Source organism: Ornithorhynchus anatinus, chromosome 21, assembly GCF_004115215.2.
Source record: "Ornithorhynchus anatinus isolate Pmale09 chromosome 21, mOrnAna1.pri.v4, whole genome shotgun sequence".
NCBI lineage: Eukaryota > Metazoa > Chordata > Mammalia > Monotremata > Ornithorhynchidae > Ornithorhynchus > Ornithorhynchus anatinus.
In genome coordinates, this window is record NC_041748.1 from 14,814,520 (window position 1) to 14,837,301 (window position 22,782).

At 55.4% G+C, this 22,782-nt stretch overlaps 1 protein-coding gene across 2 annotated transcripts in view; it reads left to right on the forward strand.

Moving 5' to 3' along the window:
• The first annotated feature begins 1,249 nt into the window (after window positions 1–1,249).
• Window positions 1,250–22,782, forward strand: part of FBXL16 (F-box and leucine rich repeat protein 16) — a 34,290-nt gene continuing 12,757 nt past the window's right edge. The window contains exons 1-2 of one of the 2 annotated variants that reach the window (XM_029049441.2): window positions 1,250–1,645; window positions 18,693–18,746. Coding sequence is in view for 1 of the 2 variants with exons in the window: in XM_029049440.2 (XP_028905273.1) it covers window positions 1,622–1,645 (24 nt within the window). In the remaining variant the exon portion in view is untranslated. The remainder of the gene's footprint in view (window positions 1,646–18,692; window positions 18,747–22,782) is intronic. The other variant, XM_029049440.2, reaches the window with a different exon arrangement.

The following is a 22,782-nucleotide window of genomic DNA, read 5'->3' on the forward strand; positions in this document are numbered from 1 at the left end:
GTAAAATTGAGGATTAAAACTGTGAGCCCCCTGTGGGACAACCTGTTCACCTTGTATCCCCCCCAGCGCTTAGAACAGTGTTTTGTACATAGTAAGCACTTAATACCACCATCATTATTATTATTATACGACGGGGGTGGCGAGATGGTTCGGCTCTTCCCCGACGGTGACCTCCCCACTCCACACCAGCTCCTGTCAGTCAGGGGTGGGAGGTCAGAGGTCAACAAAAACCCTCTGCCACCACCGCCGCCCCACCCCCCCACCGCAGAGTAGTGCAGCAGGGTGGACTGGGGCGGGGCCCCTCCCTGACAGGATTTCATTCATTCATTCATTCATTCATTCATTCATTCATTCCATCCTATTTATTGAATACTTTCCGTGGGCAGAACACTGTACGAAGCACTTGGAAAGTACAATTCAGCAATAAAGAGAGACAATCCCTGCCCACACCGAGCTCCCAGTCCCCCGGACAGACTCTCATAGGGATGGCCACAGGATTGGAGCCTGGGGGCGGCCCCTGGATCCGTCCGGGGGGCTTTCGCTCCCCTCCGACGCCTACTCCTAGGCCCACTTCAGTCTCCCTTCCCCAGCAAACAGATCCAGGGATAAGGGTCCGGGGGGCTTCCCAGAAAAGCACCCCCGGCCCCCTCTAATGAGACCGTGTTATTTATTCGTGAGACGGCACGCCGTCGGCACGCATGCAGGAGGGAGGGATGGTCTTAGAAACAGGCGGGGACGATCACAGGCGTGTAAGCCAGAACGCCCACCTGGGAGGACGTGGGTGCACGTCGAGCGTCCGCACAGGTGTGACTAACACGGGGATAGCGTGTGTGACCGGAGGGGGTGTACCCAGTTCCCATGTGTTCCCCTCCCTATGCACATGTGCACGTGTGCTCCTGTGTGAGTAAACAGACACTCAGCCCCTGAATCCGACCTCTGACCCTTGGCAGCCGAGAGAGGAGAGGCATCTGGGCCTCTATTGTTTGTCCCAGGGAGAAGCCATTCCTGTGGAGGCTCCCAACGGGATATGGGGGTGGGGGTGGGGGGAGAGGGGAAGGAGGGGGGCTACCGAACCCTCCTGGCCTCATGCATTATTGATAATAATGACTGTGTCTCTTTAACTGGGATTGGTTTACGACACCATGTGTGTGCGTGCGGGCCTGCGGGGCGAGTGTGCGAGAGAGTGTGTGTGCGCGCGCGCGCGTGTGACTGTGTGTGTGTGTGTGTGTGGTGGTTGATGGGGGGGGGGTGGGGGGGATGGAAGAGACAGCTTGCATTTCTCATCCTGTGCTCTCAGGATCCCAGCTTGCTGTTTGCTGGGGAGGAGAGGGAGGAAACGGCTCGATTTATTTTGGGGGCCAGACCTCCGGGCTTGCCCCCCGGGTGCAGGAGAAGGAGAAGGAAGAGCTCAGAGCAGCAGATTCCGTCCTAAACGGGGAAGCAAAGCAGCCACCTCAGAAGCAAGAAGGGAGGGGGAGAGGCCTCCCCCCAGCCGAGGCGGACCCCTGAGCTGGCGGCGGGGTGGGGGGCCCCGCTCGGCAGTGCCACCCCGATATTTCTCTCGCGTTCGCTTTCATGCTCATCGCCACATGAAGAGAGGACTCCCCACGGGCAGCATGGCATGAACCCAGTGGCGGCACATGAGGTAAGGGCTGCTTCTCGCCAGACCCTCCGCGGCACAAAGCCCCCGGTGCCAGGTTGCACCGAAGCCATTCGGAGGGGGCTGTGGGGGTGGGGGGCTGGTGGGGGGGTGGGGAGTGGTGATGGGAAGCAGGAGGAGGAGGTCCAGCCCTCCTGAGCCCTGGGGCAGCACCAAGACCGGCTTATGTAATGACAAACACCCCTTCCTCGCTGCCCTCCTCCGCCCCCCGCCCCCCGCCCATTCCCAGGCATCTTCTGGCAAAGAGACCCTCCGAGACAATGCCTCAGGCATCGCTCCTTTCCGGAGACCCTTGCCTGGGTGATTCTCCATCCCCCCCACCCCCCACACCTTTCTGGACCTCTGGGAGCCCCCACCCCTCCCTGGCTGAGATTGTTTTTTGCCTCTGGGGCCTTCCCCCCGTCAGAAACTGGATTCCGAACCCCTCTCTCTCCGGCCCTGCCCACCGTCAGTGAGGTGGGCCACTAGCCCGGGCGACGCGATCGCCAGCCGAATCCACGTGAGCCGGCCGATGGGAAATGCGGCGGGCCGCCATGGAGGAGCGGGCGGGTGCGGGATGGCAGCCGCCTCCTCCTGCCTCCCTTCTCCCTCCGCCGCCTGCCCCTCTGCGCCCGGTCGGTGAGGGTGCCGCATGCCCACCAGGCTGCGTTGGCTCCCAACGTTACCCCTCCCCGTGCCCCAGTGGGGTAGCGGGACAGCCTGACGACCGTCTCCCGCTCCACACTAATGTGACGATCGTTGGCTACAATTAGGCCCCGAGACGGCAAGGCGTGGATTTCGCGGCCCGGGGTTATCGATCCACCCGGCAGCCACAGCGAACTGGATCTCCCCGGTTTCGGGCGGTGGGGGCGAGGAGAGGATATCTTCTCCCCGATTTCTCGGGCGGGGGAGCGGGCTGAGTTTGAAGGGAGAGGGGGTGGCTCACACCTTGCTTTTTCTGGAAGCAGAGCCCCCGCTGTTTTTACAGGATAAGGATGGGAGTGCTTTTCAAGGGTGGGAAGGCTTAGATGTCTCAGCGAGGGTGGGGCGGCCGGGTCTGGTGAGCCCAGCCCGGTGTGGTAAAGCCAGCCTCAAGGCTCAGCCCGTGGGGCCCGGTGCTCGGTCTGGGAAAGGGGCAGCCGGGGCGGGGAAGGTGGGGGGCCACGCTGGACACCAGAGCCCTGACCCTCACAGGACAGCCTAGCTTGAGGAGGGGATCCTCAGTTAGCCTTCTGGAGCCACCTGTGTCCCAAGTGCCCGGCCCGCCTGTGCCCCCCTGCCAGTTTTCAGGGCATCACCGGCAGCGCAGGAAAATGGAGGCTCCCTCGGCACGCAGGCAGCCGTCGACACTCAAACCGCCGGGTGGCGGGTGAAGGTGGGAGGGTGTCAGGGAGAGAAGATTCAGCCCCCGCACCCAACTTGGGCTCTTCGCTCCCCACCGCGGGTCAGAAGACCCCTGCCCAGACTCCACGCGAGGGTTAGGGGGTAGGCCGGCCCACCACCTTCCCCACGGCCCAAGCCAGACGTTCCCTTCCCCCGGGGGTTCCGGTCCCCCCGTCTAGACCGTGAGCTCGTGGCGGGCAGGGGAGGTGTCTGTTGTCGTAGCGTACTCTCCCGGGCGCTCGGTATAACGCTTGGCGCACGGTAAGCGCTCGGTAAATAAGATCGAACGGATGGATGGACGAAGGGGCCCGAGGGTTGCCCAGCCCCTCCTCCGCCCCTCGGCATCGCCTCAGGGGACGCGGACAGGGATCGAAGACGGCGGTCCGGGTCCAGGGTGAGAGGCGAGCCCTCCCTCGCCCACTCCGGTGACCCGACGGTTTGCAGGTCCATCTCAGAACGGAGGTGGGGAACACACAGGGTGGTGGAGGGCGGCGGGAAGGAGCCCCAGTATCGGCCGGACGGGGGTGGTCGTTTCCTTTTACGAAGTCGGTCCCTCCTTCGACTCCCAGGCTAGATCACAAACTCCCCGCGGACAGGGAGTGCGCCTCATACTTCGGTCGGACTTCCCCGCTCGCTTCGTACCTAGCACCCATCGGGAGCTCAACGAACGCCGGTCTCGCCGCTGCTATTTCTACCCCTACCGTTACTACTGCCGGGCCGGCTGGCAGGAGATCGAGGCCCTCCGGTTACCCAGCCTGAAAGGAAGACCCTGGGGGGGGGGGGAGGTCCCCTCCCCGCCACCGCCCGGTCCTCTCCGCTGCGGGCCTCCCGGCCCTCAGAACGGATCCCAGTTCGGATCTCTGAGATGACGCCCTCCTTCCCGGGTCCCCGCCGAGGTGCCCACCGCACTCAGCTCGCGGGTGGTGGGGAGGGGGGGCGAGGGCAGTGTTCCGTGCCAGGATCCACCCGTCCAAGTGCCTGAGGCTCCCTCCCTCACGCCCCCCGGACCCGGCACTCGCCTGGATTCTCCATCTCCGCCTGGCTTCCCCTCGTCTCCCCGGAGGGGCCGAACCCTGGAGCGGGGAGACGAGGAGGAAGCCGGGGGAGGTCGGCCTCCGGAGTCCCCGCGGTCCGCCCCGAGGGCCGGCACCCACGGGGAGAGGAGGAGGGCGGCCCCACTCAGGACCACGGACAGGGGCACCAGATGGACGACCGGAGCCCCGCTAGGCCCTCTTCCTCGGGACGGCTCAGCCCCCTTTCCATTCCAGGGTGTGGGAGGGGTCGGCGTCCTCCCTTTCAGCCCACCCGTTGACTCAGCGGCAAGATGCAGACCGACCCCCGGTGGGGCTCAACCCCCTCCCCATAAACATAATAACAATAACGACGACGGTATCTGCCGGGCGCCGTACGGAGGCCTCGGGTGGATGCGAGCGGATCGGGCTGGACGCGGGCCCCCGTCCCACGTGGGGCTCGCGGTCTCCATCCTCGTTTTACAGACGAGGAGACCGAGGCACAGAGAAGCGAAGTGACCCGTCCGAGGTCCCGCGGCAGACAGGTGGCGGAGCCCCGGGCCAGGGGCGGGCGGACCGGCGGGACGTATCGGGGCCCGGGCCCAGATGGGCCCGCGGATGGGGGCAGAGGGTCAGGGAGAGCGGGCTTCTGAGGGGAAGGGGGCTCGGGCTCAGGGCAAAGGGCCCGCAGATCCGGTTCCTCCAAATCTTGGGACCGGGGAGGAGGCCCCCCGCCTTCCGGGCCCGGCCCTAGCCGGCCTCGCTCGGGATCCCCTACCCTTCCCGTGGCGTCTCTTCCGACGGTCGGGTCCCCTACCCCATCACACGGCTCCGTGCGGCACGAGAGGCAGAGAGGCCTGATGGTTGGAGCGTGGGCTGGATGGGTCGAGAGGACCTAGGTTCTGATGCCAGCTCCAACGTTCGTCTGCTGGGTGACCTTGGGCAAGTCACTTCGCTTCCCTGTGCCTCAGTTACCTCGTCTGTAAAATGGGTATTAAGACCACGGGCCCCACGTAGGACGCGGACCGTGTTGGGCCGTGTGCGACCCGATCACCTTGTACCTACCTCGGCACTCGGATCGGTGCCTGGCGCATAGTGAGCATTTAACAGATATCATTAAAAAATGAATTAAAAATCTCTCAGACGCCCCCCCCCCCCCCCCCCGCCAATCCCGCCTTGCCAGAGAGATCCCTCACTTGGGTATTAGAAGCAGCCAACGAAAGCTGGTGTCGGGGAGCCGTTTTCTCACCTCTCCATGTGGCCGGGGTGGGCCAGGGCCAAAATGCCTCAGTCTCGCCCTATAATAATGATAATGATAATTGTGGTATTCGTTAAGCATTTACTACGTTCCAGACTACTGTACCGAGCCCCGGGGTAGGTAAAAGGTAACTGGGTTGGACACAGTCCCGGCCCGCACGGGGCTCACAGATAAGGTGACTGAGACACGGAGAAGTGAACTGACTAGTCCAAAGTCACACGGCAGACAAGTGGTGGAGCCGGGGTTTGAACCCGGGTCCTTCTGACTCCCGGGCCAGAGCTCTGTCCATTAGGGCACGCTGCTACCCTTTCCCACGTGGCCACCAGTGGGGGCCCGGCCTGCGGGTTTATTCTCTGGCCCTGGTCGGTCGGGCTCGGATGTCAGGATGTGGTGCCAGAGGGGCAGGCAGGCCTACCGTCTCAGGGGCTCTTTCCCAGATGCCCCTGCGCTGAGATGAAGTGAGTTCCACCCTCTGGAACACCTACATTCCGGGGGCTGGAAGAGAACCACGCTGTTGTGACACCTGGAAAATGGCAGGAATTTTAATGTGCCTTAGTCACGGGTCTTTGCACAAAAGTTCCTCACAGCCAAGGGAGAAGTTGCCCCCACGATCCTTCTCTCTGAGTCCCGGGGTGCCCCCGCCTTCCCACCAACCCTCGTCTCCCTGTTCCACCAGCACGGGGGCTGAAACCTTCCCCGGCTCGTGCCCCCACCGTGACCCGGCCCCGGGGTTCACTCCAGAGCACTGGGTGTGGGGAACTGTGGCGGAGGGTGGTTCTCTCCAGTGGCCCTGAGGAAGTCACCCGGTGGGGGCTGACGGGGCTTAGCCCGCCGCATGGCCGGGGGTTGGCAGAGGAGGAAGCGGGAGAGAAGGTGGCATCGACCTGCAGAGCCGGTGGGCTTTACCACAGTTTGTTCCGAGCAGTTACCCGGCTATGCCAATCCAACCGCTTTCCATAGTAGGGATGTGAGGACGCAGGAGGTAGGGCAGGGCCTGAGGTGGGGACAGAGGGAGAGGAAGAATTTGGGAGCAAGGAAACGCAAGATGAGATGGAACAATGTAAGTAGACCCTAGGCCCATGGAGAGAGGAGTTTAGCCGGTCTAACCTCCTACATTATCTTTTAAAACGGTACTAGTTAAGCACGTACTCTGTCCTAGGCACTGAACTAAGTGCGGGGATTGATACAAGATAATCAGTTTGGACAGAGGCCCTATCCCACACGGGGCTCAGCGTCTTAAGTAGGGAGAGCAACAGGTATTGAATCCCCATTTTACAGACGAGGTAACTGAGGCATAGAAAAACCAACGTCACACAGCGGGTCAGAAGTGGAACCAAGATTAGAACCCAGGGCCTCTGACTCCCAGGCCCGGGTTCTTTCCGATAGGCCATGCTGCTTCCCATCTCGTGTACGGGGAAGGAGACCCCTGGGCCAAGCACTGTTCTAAGCACCAGGATAGATACAAGGTAGTCAGGTTGGACACGGTCCATGTCCCACGTGGGGCTCGCAGTCTTAATTCCCATTTTACAGGTGAGGTAACTGAGACCCAGAGAAGTAAAGTGACTTGCCCACGGTCACAGAGCAGACAAGTGGCAGAGCCGGGACCAAAACCCAACTCCTTCTGACTCCCAGGCTCGTGCTCTATCCTCCTTCCGAAGCTAAATGATTCTTCTCCTCACTGCCTCGACCTCCTCCTTCCAACAGGGCCCTCCTTCCCTCAGCTGCCCCCCCAACTCCCTCCCACAGCTGAGCCCCCTCCCAGGTGGGACCTCCCACCTCAGCTTCTTCTGACTTGAACGTAGGCCTTCCATCAACGGGGAGGGTTTTGGTTTTCTGGGCTTCAGTTCAACCTGATCCCCAACCCCACCCTACCTTCCTTCCTTCCTACCTACCTACCTACACACCTACACACACACACACTCCCTCTCAGAACTGTATATCATTCACCAGCACAGCTGGACCATCCTTCCTATAACCCTATACCATCCCTCCCACACCTGTGCTGCCCACAGCTCTTCCATCATCATCATCCCCTCCCCACAACCTCCGTTTCCTCTGGAGTCCCAGGAAATAAGGCCCTGAACATCACATCGCAGGTTGATCTGGGGACCGGGAGCCAGGAGGCAAGGAAACCCAGACCAATGCAAGAGGGAGGCAGGGTCCCTTATTTTTTTTAAATTATCGTCGCTATTATTCTCATTATTGTTATTATTATGGTTGTGTTTAGGCTAATTAAGTGCTCCCTTTGTGCTAAAGCACTGGTTAAGCACTGAGGATGATACAACTGATCAGATAGGACACAGTCCCTGCCCCATAAGAGTCTCAGAGTTTAAGAGGAAAGGAAAGCAAGGAACTACCCAAATTATACAAATAAGGGAACTGAGGCCCAGAGAGGTGAAGCGACTTCCCCAAGGTCGCACAGAAGGCCAGTGGCAGAGCTGGTGCAAGAACGTAATTCTACCTAACCCCAGTCCTGTGTTGTTTCCTCTAAGCCACACTGCCCTCCAAGCTTCTGTGCTTATGCGCTTAACAAATACCATCATTGTTATCAGAAACACCAAAGCCTAGGGGGGCTATAGGATTGGGGGCGGGGGTGAGCCCTGGGGCTCTGCAGATAGCTCCCTCTCTGCTCTGCAGGTCCAGGCTGGTTAATGGCCACATAGCCCTGCTCAAGGCCAAAGTTGCCCAAGCTCAGGCAGAGCAGGCACCCCTGACTGGTTGCTTGGCTCTAGATTATTATTATCATCACTGTATTCGTTAAGCCGTTACTATGTGTCAAGCGCTTCACTAAGCAGCGCTAGGGTAGATACAAGTTAATTAGGGTGGACACAGTCCCTGTCCCACATGGGGCTCACGGTCTAAAGTAGGAGGAAGGGCAGGTATTGAATCCTCATTTTACAGATGAGAAAAGTGTGGCACAGAGAAGTTAAGTGACTTGCCCAGAGTTACACTGCAGGTAATCGGCAGAGCCGGGATTAGAACACGGGTCCACCGACTCCCAGGCCCTGGGCTCTTTCCATTAAGCTTCACCGCTTCTGTTAGGTCAAGCTTTTTGAAGAGAGCTGAGTGGCTTGAAGAGCTAGAAGCCTTGACCACACTTCAATCCAGTCTCAGAGTCAGAGTCTTGCTACACTGTTACTCCCCCAAGAGCTTAGTACAGTGCCCAGCACTCAAGAGGTGCTCAGTAAATACCACCGATCGATGGATCGATTGCCTGTGTCCCATTCAGCGGTCAGCTCCTTGAGGATTGGGGATGTGTGTCTTGCTGCTGTCACACTCTCTCAAGGACTCAGTACGGTATCTAGTAGTTCATCGGTAGGCACTCAATAAATCGTTGTTGTCGTCTTATGCTGTCGAGTCGTGTCCGACCCATAGCGACGCCATAGACACATCTCTCCCAGAATGCCCCACCTCCACCTGCAATTGTTCTGGAAGAGTATCCACAGAGTTTTCTTGGCAAAAATACGGAAGCGTTTTACCACTGCCTCCTTCCGCGCGGTATACCTGAGTCTCCGCCCTCGACTCTCCCCCGTGCCGCCGCTGCCCAGCAAGGGAGAATTTTGACTCGTAGCGGATTGCCTCCACTCGCTAGCCACAGTCTATACGTCTTCATGTGTCATGAAGGGGAAGCAGCGTGGCGCAGTGGAAAGAGCACGGGCTTTGGAGTCAGGGCTCATGAGTTCGAATCCCAGCTCTGCCACTTGTCGGCTGTGTGACTGTGGGCAAGTCACTTAACTTCTCTGTGCCTCAGTTCCCTCATCTGTAAAATGGGGATTAAGACTGTGAGCCCCACGTGGGACAACCTGATTCCCCTGTGTCTACCCCAGCGCTTAGAACAGTGCTCTGCACATAGTAAGCGCTTAACAAATACCAACATTATTATTATTATTATGAAGTTTACTAAGCAGTTTACCAGGTAGATACACGATAATCACGTAATGAATCCCTGTTTTGCGGACGAGAAAACCGAGGCACAGAGAAGTTAGGTGACTCGCCTGAAGTCACAGAACAAGCAAGTGGCGGACCCAGGATTAGAACCCAAATCCTCCAACTCCTAGGTCCGTGCTCTTTCCACTAGGCCGCACTACTTCTCACTGATGATAATGACATGGCGACTGCACCTCCAGGGCCAGGGGGTGAGATAGCAGCCGAATACCAGGGCCCAGGCTTTCTCTGTTTGCATCGGAAAAGGCAGAAAGACTCTTCCAACAGTAAAAATGATAAGAATATTTGTTATGCACCCACTATGTGCCAAACGCTGTGATAAATGCTGTAACCTATGCAAGGTAATCAGGTCAGGCACGGTCCCTGTCCCACTCGGAGTTCACAGTCAAGACCTCAATATAACTAATTGTCCCCATTTCCCTCCCCTGCAAGATTCTCCGGATCCTCCCTCACCCCCGACACCCAGGAGCCCACATACGGTCCCTCTCCCTCAGGGGCCGGACTCTCAAAGACCGGACGGCAGCACCCTGAGGTCTCCACCGGAGGACTCCTCCCCCCGCCCCCCATCGGACTCCGAACTTCTTTCATGTAGCTTTTGGATTTCTATTATTGCATCTTTCCTTCCGGGCTCGTTGCCAAACCCTTCCCTGCCTCGTCTCGGTGATTGCGAGGCCTTGGACCGTGTCTCACCGTCAGCGGTGTATTTCTCCCAGTACTCAGTAAAGCGCTCTGCACGCCGAGGTGCTTAATAAATCCCACTGATACTAGTGAGAGACAACGGGGCCCAGAGAGAGATTTGCCTCGACCCTGCTGCGGGGCTCCAACCCAGGCATCCCCTCTCCCAGTCAAACCCTCTAACTCCCCGATCTCCGGCACGGCCCCCTCCGCGGCCTCCAGTCGAGAGACCGTCGGCCCTACCCCCGGTTCGGTCCGCCGCCGAGCAACCGTACCTCCCGCTTCCTCGGAAAGGGAGGCACGGGCCGTGGGAGCCGGGGCGGAGGTGGGAGCCGGGGTCACGTCGGACGCGCCGTCGGTCGCTACGGGCCATCGCCCTTTAAAATGGCAGGAGTTGGGGGTCGGGGGGGGGGGGGAAGGGCAACCGGGCCCAGGCCCAGAGAAGGAAATCAAGATGGGAAAATCGGCGCGGGCAGGCTCGGGCCAAGGACAGAAGGGAGAACCACGGCCGTCTGGGAGGGAGGGAGGAAAGAAGAAAGGAAGGGAGCGAGAAAGGAAGGGAGGGAGGGAGGAAGGAGAACCCGACGCCCAGAGCCGAGCCAGGGGCGGGGGCCGGGGCCACGTCGGACACGCCGTCTGTGGCCGCGGGCCACTGTCCTTTCAAAAGGCGGGAGCGGAGCGGGGGAGCCCCGGGACTCTGACAGGAAGTCGGCTCTGTTTTTCTCCACCGGCCCGTGTCCCCCGCATGCCCTCCAGTGCTAGTTTACATTGGCTGAAACTGCTCTCTGGCCTAGGCCGGAGATGGCGGAGGGGATGTGAGAGAGAGAGAGAGAGCGAGCGAGAGAGCACACGTATTAGATGTTCGTAAGGGAGAGAAGGAATAGACGCATTCCCTCGCTCGCTCTCTCTCTCTCTCTCACACACACACACACAGAGGAACGAGTGCAGTGGTCCGAGAGAGAGTGAGTGCGTGTGCGTGGTGTGCCCGAGAGCCCCGAGCCAGTCAGCTCACTGGGAAGTAGGGAGTGGTTTTGCACATGGTCTCTGTGCCAGGCCTAGACCCCGAGCTCTGCCGCTCAGGCCCTCTGGCGAGGATGAGCGAGAGGCGGCGGCGGGCCGGGGTGGGCGGCGGGGCCCGGGTGGGCGGCGGGGCCCGGGTGGGCGGCGGGGCCCGGGTGGGCGGAGGGCCCCGGGTGGGCGGCGGGGCCCGGGTGGGCGGCGGGCCGGCCGGGGCCGCTCTCCGCGGTGCTGATCCCAGGCTCGGCCGCCCCTCCGCCCCTCCCGACCACGGGCGCCAACCCGCCGCCCAAGCCCGGGCAGGCCCCCGCACCTCCGCCGAGTCCCCGCGGAGCCCCGCTAGACCGTGAGCTCCTTGCGGACGGGGATCGTGGCGGCCGACTCCGTTCGGATCGGACTTTCCGAGCGCTCGGTACGGTGCTCGGCACGCCGTGAGCGCTCAGGAAATTCGATCGGATCTCACCGTAAGCGCCCAAGAAATAAGAACGGTAACAATAACGAAGACGGTGTCCGTTAAGCACTTACTATGTGCCGAGCGCCGTTCCAAGCGCCGGGGTAGATACGGGGCAATCGGGCCGTCCCACGTGGGACTCCCAGTCGGGATCCCCGTTTTACAGATGAGGGAACTGAGGCCCAGAGAAAGAAAGTGACTGGCCCGAGGCCACGGAGCAGACGAGCGGCAGAGCCGGGATCGGAACCCGTGGCCTCTGACTCCCAAGCCCGTGCTTTTTCCACTGAGCCCCGCCGCTCCTCGCCGTCGACAGCTCGATCGATACCACGGATGGATCGGTTTCGTTCGGAGGGGAGGGGTGCGCAGGTGAAAGCTGGAAGGGATTGGAGCACGGGCTTGGGAGTCAGTCGTTCGGTAAACCGTATTTATAGAGTGCTCATTCGGTGCAGAGCACCGGACCGAGCGTTTGAGAGAGTAGGCCCGACGATATAACAGGCACACTCCCTGTCCACGACGGGTTTATGGTCTAGAGAGGGAGACGGACATTAATGGGAATAAATTACAAATAGGGACACGAGTGGTGTGGGACTGGGAGGGGGCGCGAGCAAGACGGGGTGATGCGGCAGGGAGAGGGAGAAGAGGAAAGGAGGGCTTAGTCAGGCGAGGCCTCTCGGAGATGTGCCTTCGATAAAGCTTTGAGGGGTGGGGGGGTACAGTGATTTTCCGCCGAATTGGGGGGGGGGGTGTTCCGTGCCAAAGGTAAGCGGCGAGATAAACGAGATTGGGCTGAGTCGTAATAGGAGAGTAGTGAGGAGAGGAAGAGAGGGCCAAGGCGAATGATGGTGAGTTTCCGTTTGACGGGGAGATGGATGGGCAACCACTGGCGTTTCTTAAGGAGTGGGGAAACGTGGCCTGAACGTTTTAATCGAAAAATGATGCGGGCAGCAGAGTGAAGTACGGCCTGGCGTCAGGGAGACAGGAGGCAGGGAGGCCGGCAAAGAGACTGATACGGTAATCAAGACGGGAAAGGATAAGTGACTGGATTTACATGGTAGCGGTTTGGATGGAGAAGAAAGGGCAGATTTTAGCGATGTTGTGAAGGTTGAACCGACGAGATTTGGTGATGGATTGAATCTGTGGGTTGAATGAGAGAGAGGAGTCAAGGAAAGCGCCAAGGTTATGGGCTTGTGAGTCAGGAAGGATGGTGGTGCCGTCTATAGGGATGGGAAAGTCGGGGGGGGGGGCGCGGGGGCAAGGTTTGGGTGGGAAGATAAGAAACTCTGTTTTAGACATGTTAAGTTTGAGGAGACGGGAGAACGTCCAAGTAGAGATGACTTGAAGGCGGGAGGAAATGCGAGACTGCAGAGAGGGAGAGAGCTCAGGGTTGGAGATGTAGATTTGAGAATCGTCGACAGAGAGGTGGTTGTTGAAGCCATGGGAGCGAACGAGTTCTCCAAGGGAGTGGGAGTAGTTGGAGAAGAGCAGAGGACCCAGAACTGAACTTTGAGGGACCCCCACAGTTAGAGGGTGGGAGGCAGAGGAGGAGCCCATGAAAGAGACTGACAGTGAGTGGCCATGGCGATAGGAGGAGAACCAGGAGACGATCTGAGTGCCAAACCCGGCTCTGCCACCTGTCTGCTCTGTGACTCTGGGCAAGTCACTTCACTCCTCGGTGCCTCAGTTACCTCTTCTCTTAAATGGGGCACGGGACTGTGAGTCCCATACGAAACAGGGCCCGTGTCCAACCTGATTACCTTGTGTCTACCCCTCTGCTTAGTACAGTGCCTGGCACATGGTAAGTGCTTAACAAATATCATTTTATAAGGAGGAGTGTGTGTGTGTGAGTGTGCGTGTGTGTGTATGCTTGTGTGCACATACACGCATGTGCATGTGATCCTGGACCACTTCGGAGGCAAAGTGTGTCCCTGATCCAAACATAAGACATGGTTCCTCTCCAGGAGGACACCCCTGTCCCCTACTTCTTATTTACTTTTAATGGACACTTTCTTTAATGTTACTTGTTAAGCACTATGTGCGGTCACTGGACTGGGGAAGATACAAGATACCAAAAGGTAGCATGGCGTAGTGGCTAGAACAGGGGCCTGGGAGTCGGAAGGTCATGGGTTCTAGTCTCGGCTCCGCCACTCATCTGCTGTGGACCTCGGGCAAGTCACTTCATTTCTCTGTGCCTCAGTTCTCTCATCTGTAAAATGGGGAGTGAAACTGTGAAACTCACAAGGGACAGGGACTATGTCCAACCCAATTTGCTTGTATCCATCCCAGCGCTCAGTACAGTGCAGGGCGCATAGAAAGGGCTTAACAAATACCATTTTATTATTATTATTATTATTATAATCAGGTTGGACATGGTTCCTTTCCCAAATGGGGAGGAGGGAGTAGGATTTAATCCCCATTTTACAGATAAGGTAACTGAGGTAAAGAGAAGTGAAGTGACTCATCCAAGATCGTAAAACAGACAAGTGACAGAGCTAGGATTGGAACCCAGGCCCTCTGGCTCCTAGGCCCGGGCTCTATCCACTAGGCCTTGCTGCTTCTCTGCCTATTCTAACACGATTTCACTCATTTATATATTATATATAAAATAATTGCATCCCTTGCCTCTCCCACTAGCCTGTAGCCTCCTGGAGGGCAAAGATCCTGTCTTCTCTTACTTTGTATATTCCCCAAGGTCCTACTACACACGCTGCACTCAAAGTGGGCATCCAGTACAGAGCTCTGCACACAGTCAGGGCTCACCACAACACTCTGCATAGAGTAAGTGTCTAATAAAGCACTGCAAACAGCGATGGCCCACTACATCACTCTGCACAGTCAGTGCACCATAAATATTGGTCCCGATGATGATAAAAATAATTACAGTATTTGTTAAGCACTTACTACTTGCCAAATGTGAGCAGCAGCATGGCTTAGTGGATAGATCACAGGCCCCGGAGTCAGAAGGTCATGGGTTCTAAACCTGGCTCTACCACCTGTCTGCTGGTGATCTTGTGTAACTCGCTTAAATTCTCTCTGCCTCAATTATCTCATCTGTAACAAGGGATTGAGACTGTGAGCTCCACATGGGACCTGTCCACCCCAGCACTTAGTACAGTGCCTGGCACACAGTAAGTGCTTAACAAGTACCACACGTATTCTTATTAAATGAATAAATTGCAGGTATGTACATAAGCGTTGTGGGGCTGGGAGGGGGGATGAATAGCAAGTCAGGGTGGTGCAGAAGGGAGTAGGAGAAGAGGAAAGGAGGGTTTAGTCAGGGAAGGCCTCTTGGAGGAGATGTGCCTTCAGTAAGGCTTTGAAGTCACTGGAGAGTAACTGTCTGTAGGATTCAAAAAGGGAGAGTGTTCCAGGCCAGAGGCCCGGAACAGAGGCAGGAAATGGGTGAGAGGCCAGCAGCGAGATGGACAAGATCGAGGTACAGTGAGAAGATAAGCATAAGAAGAGCAACGTGCGTGGGCTGGATTGTAGTCGGAGAGCAGTGGGGAGAAGTAGGCGGGGGCAAGGCGATTGAGTGATTTAAAGCCAATGGTGAGGAGCTTCTGTTTGATGCGGAGGTGGATGGGCAACCACTGGAGGTTCTTGAGGAGTGGGAAAACATGGCCTGAACATTTTTGCAGAAAAATGATCTGGACAGCAGAGTGAAGTATGGACTGGAGTTGGAGTGGAGTGCTTACTATGTGTCCAGCACTGAACTAATCGCTGGGGGAGATATGTGATAATGAGGTCGCATACTATCCCCAGAAAGGCGGTTCCTTTATTCTCAGTTACTGTTCTTCCCAGGCTGGATCAAGAGAGTGAGAGGCCAGGCTTGGAGGGCTTCCATTGTCCCAATGGGTCACATCAGGTCAGCCTCTACTCCTCTCTGCCCTTACATTTCCCCACCTCTGACCTCCTAGATCCACTGTCTGGGACACTTGTCAAGTGTCCAGTAGCTGTTGGGCTACTGGAAAGATCCCTTCCCCCAGCTCTGGGAATCAGGGGACCTGGGTTCTAGTACCAGGTCGACCATTGAGCTAAACGTTCCTGACCAAAGGTCATTCAGACGGGAGGTGGACAGGTAATAATATTAGTAATTATGGTACTTGTTAAGCACTTACTATGTGCCAAGCACTGTTCTGAGCACTGGAGTGGATACAAGGTAATCAGGTTGGACACAGTCTCTGTCCCACATGGACTCACATTCTTAATCCCCATTTTTCAGATGAGGTAACTGAGACCCAGAGAAGTGAAGTGATAATAACAATAATAATGTTGGTATTTGTTAAGTGCTTACTACGTGCAGAGCACTGTTCTAAGCGCTGGATTTGCCCAAGGCCACACAGCAGACATGTGGTAGAGCTGGGATTAGAACCCAGGTCCTTCTGACTTCCAGGCCCATTGCCTATCCACTAAGCCACGCTACTGCGGGTCCAGCAGGCATCCTGAAAAACAGCTGGCTAACGCTGGTTCAAGATGCCACGGCCCCAGATCGGCTCTATGCTGAGGTCACTTTGGCCATCAACGGGCCTGCGTGGAAAAAACATTTGCGTGCCCTGGCAGTTGCTCAGCCCCACTCCAGGTCCAGTGGGAGCAACTCCATCTGGCTATCAAGGACCTGGGTTCTAGTCCCGGTTCTGTCTGGAGCCGGGAAACAGTGTCCTTCACCACATGCTGCGCCCCTGCCCACCTGCATACTCGTGGCGCTCCGGGCCCTGACGGAAACCCACCTAGCTGGGATGAGAAAGTACAAGTGACACTCTGCAAAACACTATGCAAACTAGAAGAATCAATTGCTACCCACCGGGTCTTGGCCCTAAAGTCTCCGAACCAAGGTGTTTCCATCATTCTCGATGGAAGACCCTATCGTCATGCTGACGATGAGAATAATAATAATAACAATAATGGTATTTGCTAAGTGCTTACTACATGCATAAGCACTGAGGTAGATACATTCTAATCAGTTTGGATACAGTCCCTGTCCAACTTGGGGTTCACAGTCTGAGCGTTCAATGTTTTCCAGCCCTGGTCACGTCACCTGCGTTGACACTCCGGAAGGGGGACAGCTGGTTGATTGGGCCAAACAGGTTATTAGAGGTCACACGGGCTGCTTCCCGTCCCCCATTCCCTCAACAGCAGGAAGACTGAGGGAGGCAGGCAAAGCTGCCATAAGCTCCTGGTCTCCCACTCCTCCTGTCGTTCCTGGAGGGGCAGGTGGGCCCTGCAGGAGAGGCGGTTTCTGGTCCGAATTAAGCAGCGGGAGGAAAGTCCCCCTGGAGAGGGACCTTGCTTCCACGCCAGCATCTCTTGCCAGGAAAATCAAAGGAGGAAGCGAACCCAAGAAGTGACAGGATCAGGAGAGCCCTTCCCTGCTGACACCAAGCAGAACTCGCGGCGCTCGGAGCTGACCGTGCCAAGAGAAGCAGCGTGGCCTAGTAGAAAGAGCACGGGCCTGGAGTCAGAGGACCTGGGTGTTATTCTTGGCTCCACTGCTTGATTGCAGTGTGACCTTGGGCAAATCACTTCACTTCTCCGTGCCTCAGTTACGTTATCTGTAAAATGGGGATTAAGACTGTGAGCCCCATATGGGACATGGACAGTGCCCAACCTGATTAACTTGTATCTACCCCAGAGCTTAGTTCAGTCCCTGGCACTTAGTAAGCACTTAAACAAAATCCACTTTAAAAAAAAAATGCTTTTAGTTTCCTGGATTCCCAGAGCCTCACTATCGCTGGAAACAGAGTGGCCTAATGGAAAGAGCCCAGGTCTGGGAGTCAGAGGACCTAGATTCTAATTCTGGCTCTGCCACTTGCTGCTCTGTGACCATGGGCAAGTCACTTGACTCCTCTGTGCCTTAGGTTCCTCAACTGTAAAAATAGGGATTCAATCCCTGTTCTGCCTCGCACTTAGACTTCAAGCCCCATCTGGGATAGAGACTGTGTCCAACGTGATTAAATTTTATCTAACCTAGTGTTTAGAACAATGCTAGACACATAGCAGATGCTTAACAAATACCACAATTATTATTATTATTTTTGTTGCTTTTATTATGATTGTTGAAATGTGGTTTAACACCCTGGGACGGAGGCAGTGAAAGCACCAGTGTCTCCCCTACCTCCTTCCGCAGCTGGTCTCAGTTTCCCTTGGCAAGTCAATTAGCTTTGCTGTTTCAGTTTCCTCATCCATAAAATAGGGATTCAATGCCTGTTCTCCCTCCCGCTTAGACTGTGAGCCCCATGTGCGACTGTGTCCATCCCGATTCTGTGGCATCTACCCCAGTGCTTAGGACAGTGCTTGGCTCAGAGTGAGTGCTTAACAATTACCAACCAACAACCACCAACGAAAAGGTTACAGTCTAGAGGGGCGGCGATGGGAGAGACGAGAACAAAGCCCAGTGAGTTGGTGAGCTGCCCTCCAGCCGCCTCTGTCGGGGAATGACAGAGGATCCTGATCCTGATGCTCTGAATCAGAGGATTCCGAGAATGGGTCCCCATCCCGGAGACCTCTAGTCGGATGGGGGAGGCAGGGAACAGCCAGTAGGAGGAAACACGGCTACTCACGGACACGAGTCGGGAGCGGGGCCCAGCTCACCAGCTCAGCCCAAGGCCAGACTCCAGACGCCGGGTACTCTGAGCACAGGAATTAAATAATACATCTTGGGTCTGAGAAACCGGACTCCCTTACTGTCTCCCAGCAGGCTCAGGTTCCACTATCCCTTCCTTCTCAGCTGGGCCCCCCTTCCCCTGTCGTTCCCTGACCCTGCAGGAGAAATACCACTGGGAGGTGGAGGATGGGGACTCCGCTGAACTAGGCCAGTCACAGAAGGCCCAGGCCTGGGCGAATGAAGCCTCCGGGACCCAGGGTCCCGGTGGGTGAGCACTAGGTGCCTCTCTTCTCCTACTGTCTCCCCGGGTCACATCTGCTTCTCCTCCCTCTCCAGCTTTCACCTTCCTAGGAAACAGGAGAGAACCCCCTTCAGGATAGCCTCAGGCAGAGCGGGAGGCAGACCTGGGCCAGAGGCTCTGAATAATACGGTCTTTATTAAGTGCTTCCTATGTGCTAAACATGGCGATGAACCCTAGGATAGATAGGACAAGGGTTCAGTTCCCCCATGGAGCTCAAAGTCTAAGAAAGAGGGAAAGAGAGAACAGCGGTCTTATCTTGTCTTATGCTGTTGAGTCGTCCCCGACCCATAGCGATGCCATGGATACATCTCCCCCAGAACACCCCACCTCCATCTGCAATCATTCTGATAGAAGATCTGGAGAGTTTTCTTGGTAAAAATACAGAAGTAGTTTACCATTGCCTCCTTCCACACAGTAAACTCGAGTCTCCGCCCTCAACGTTCTCCCATGCCGCTGCTGCCCTGCACAGGTGAGTTTTGACTTGTAGTAAATTGCCTTTCACTTGCTAGCCACTGGCCAAGCTAAGAATGGAATGGGTAGGCCTCTGCTTGACTTGACTTTCCCTCCCTTAGTCGAGACTGCTAGAGTACTGGAAATTCTCCAGGTGCAACCCTGAGGGGGGTAACAGTGGCCTTATCCTGACTTCAATAATAATAATTCTGGTACTTGTTAAACACTTACTATGTGCAAAGCACTGTTCTATGCACTGGGATGTATACGAGCAAATTGGATTGAACACAGTCTCTGTCCCACATGAGGCTCACAGTCTCGATCCTCATTTTACGGATGAGGGAACTGAGGCACAGAAAAGTAAAGTGACTTGCCCAAGGCCACACAGCAGACAATCTCTTCCCCTCTTCAAAGTCCTACTGAGAGCTCACCTCCTCCAAGAGGCCTTCCCAGACTGAGCTTCCCCTTTTCCCTCTGCTCCCTCTGGTGACTCTCTACCCCCCACTTCACCTCTCCTCAGCTAAGCCCCCTTTTCCCCCCCTTTCCCTCTGTTCCTCCCCGTCTCCCTTCCCCTCCCCTCAGCACTGTGCTCGTCCGCTCATTTCTTTATATTTTTATTACCCTATTTATTTTGTTAATGAGACGTACGTCCCCTTGATTCTATTTATTGCTATTGTTTTTGTCTGTCTCCCCCGATTAGACTATAAGCCCGTCAATGGCCAGGGACTGTCTCTATCTGTTGCCGATTTGTACGTTCCAAGCGCTTAGTACAGTGCTCTGCACATAGTAAACGCTCAATAAATACTATTGAATGAATGAATGAATGAATGAATGAATGAATTGGGGGAGCCAGGATTAGAACCCATGACCTTCTGACTCCCAGGGCCACGCTCTATCCACGAGGCCATACTTCTTCTCTTAGGCCATACTGAACAGGCACAGGGAGGTTAGGTGACATTCTCAAGGTCACACAGCAGGCCTGAGGAAGGGCTGGGATTAGGACCCAGGTCCCCTGAGTCCCAGATCCTGACTCCTTCTGCTGGATCACGCTACCACCTCAAAGCCATCAAAGCCATAGAAGGAAACTCACACCCAGAGCCATGAGGAGGACCCTGGGGTCCTGGAGTTGGGGTTGCTTTGCCCCCAAAATTGTCCCAGGTCAATCCTCAGGGGACCCCAGGAACCAGCCCGTCTAGACAGTGAGCTTGTTGTGGGTGGGGAATGTGTCTGCTTATTGTTGTATTGTATTTTCCCAAGTGCTCAGTACAATGCTCTGCACACAGTAAGTGCTTAATAGATAATGAATGAATGAATAACCAGTTGGAGCAGCAGAAGGAAGCCACACTAGAATGGAAGCTCCTGGAGGGCAGAGTTTGTAACTTTTACCACCCTTGTTCTCCCCCCAAAATTTAGTACAGTGCCATACACATAATAGGTGACTGAATCAATATTACTGATTAATTCGTTATGGGAAGGGAATGTCACTGTTTATTGTTGTATTGTACTTTCCCAAGTGCTTAGTATAGTACTCTGCACACAGTAAGCTTTTAATACGATTGAGTGAATGCATGATTACTACTCCTCCAGTCTCTTTTTTACGGTATTTGTTAAGCGCTTACTACCTGCCAGGCACTGTACTATGCGCCAGGGGAGATAGAAGCTAATCAGGTTGGACACAGTCCACGTCCCACCTGGGGCTCACAGTATTAATCCTCATTTTATAGATGAGGTAACTGAGGCACAAAGAAGTTAAGGGACTTGCCCAAGGTCACTCAGCAGACAAGGAATGGAGCTAGGATAGGACCCAGGGACTTCTGACTCCTAGGTCCAGTGCTCTAACCTCTAGGACACACTGCTTCTCTCTCTTCTCTCCCTCCCCTCCCTTCTCCCAGCTCCCGGCCCAACCCAATCCCAGCCGTGCCTTTCTGGGACCCAGGGTCTCCTTCTTGGATCTGAGCTGTGTGTGTGAGCCAAGGCCAGGGCTCTGTGCCCATTGCTTGGGGAAAGAGCAGAGAGGGGCAGGGAGCGAAGCTCATTTTCTGAGAGGAGAGGATCCCAGCCCAGCTGAGATCCAGCATTGGGGGAGACCTCGAGATCCACCCCCTCACCCCCTACTCTAAGCCCAAAATCCACCGCCAGAATCCTCGGACGTGCCAGGATGGGATCGGGGCTGGAGGGGAGGGGGCAGTGGACAGCTGTGGGGGCACCAGACTTATCCTACTCAAACTCATGGACTCTCCACTTGTACCTGACCTGCACCAGCTAACTGTCCACTTGTACCTGACCCACAACCACAGGAAGCAGCATGGCTAAGCGCTTAGTACAGTGCTCTATATACAGTAAGTGCTCAATAAATTCGATTTAATGAATTACTGAATGAATGAAAGAGCCCGGGCCTGGGAATCCGAGGATCTGGGTTCAAATTCCAGTTCCTCCAGTCGCTTACTGTGTGACCTTGAGCAAAAGTCACTTCACTTCTCTGTGCCTCACTTTCTTCATTGGCAAACTGGGGATTCTATACCCGTTCTCCCTCCTATTTAGACTGTGAACCCCGCGTGAGACAAAGACTGCGTCTGACCTGATTAACTCGTATCTATCACAGGTCTTAGTACAGTGCTTGGCACATAATCAGTAAGCACTCCTTCAAATGTGTTGAGTGGTTTACGACCCATAGCGACTCCATGGACACACCTTTACCAGAATGTCCCATCTTCTGCCTAAAGCCATTCTGGTATGTGTATCTCTAGAGTGTTCTTGGTAAAGATATAGAAGTGGTTTTACCATTGCCTTCTTCCGCGCATTTAAAACTTGAGTCTCTGCCACTGTCTTCAGCCAAAATTTTCATCACTTGATCATCCACCTTTGACTCTTTCCCATGCCGCTGCTGCCCAGAACAGGTGAATCGATGCTTCAGCTTAGACCTTTCCATTATGGGTAACCTCGTATGGCTTAGCTCTAAAGCTTCATCAGTGTACTCAAACTCTCCTGCCACGATAAAGTGTCAGTTTATTGGAGAGAAGTAAGCACTTAACAAATATAATAATCATGATCATCACCATCATCCTCATCATCCACAGACTCCACCAGTACCTAATCTCCACTACACTGTCCACTTATATGGACTTTCACCCACTCATTGGCTTCTCATACCTGACCTGCCCCACACACTTTCCACCTATCCCTGACCAGTAGCCACAAAGAGTCAATAATTAGCCAGCTGGCCCCACAACTTTCCTGCAAGGTCCCTTGGGTCGGGATACTTACCCACACGTAATATGAGATTGTTGCCATCCTTTGTACTGCCAACATTGAAATTTGCCTCTAAGTGCACAGGTGTCTGAAAAAGCCAAGCCAAGCCCCACAGACCTGGGTATATCATGCACACAAAAGACTCAACCAATCGATCAATCGATGGTAATTACTGAGTGCTTACCGTGTGCAAAGCACTGTACTAAGTGCTAAGTCTAATATAATAGAGTTAATAGCCACGTTCCCTTCCCACAGCAAGTTTACAGTCTAGAGGGGGAGAACACTCCCCCGTGTGAGAAGTAGCGTGGCTTCGTGGATAAAGCACGGGCCTGGGAGCCAGAAGGACTTGGGTTCTAATCCCGGCTCCTCCACCTGTCTGCTGGGGGACCTCGGGCAAGTCACTTCACTTCTCTGTGCCTCACTTACTTCATCTGTAAAATGGGAATTAAGACTCTGAGACCCTTGTGGTCACAGTCACCTGGTCCACAACCTGGTCAGCTTGTATCTACCCCAGCACTGAGAACAATGCTTAACAAGTGCTTAACAAATACCATCATCATTATTATTATTATTCTCGGAGCCTCCATTACCTCATCTGTAAAATGGGGATTGAGCGTGAGCCCCACATGGGACAGGGACCGTCTCCAACCTGACTGACTTATATCTTCCCCAGGGTTTAGAACAGTGTTTGGCACATAGTAAGTGTTTAACAAGTACCATTATTATTAGTGATTACTGTGGTGTCATGTTTGGTGATTGCAATGCTAGATGCTGTTTTCTCTCTCGCATCCTGGTCTCTTGTTCTT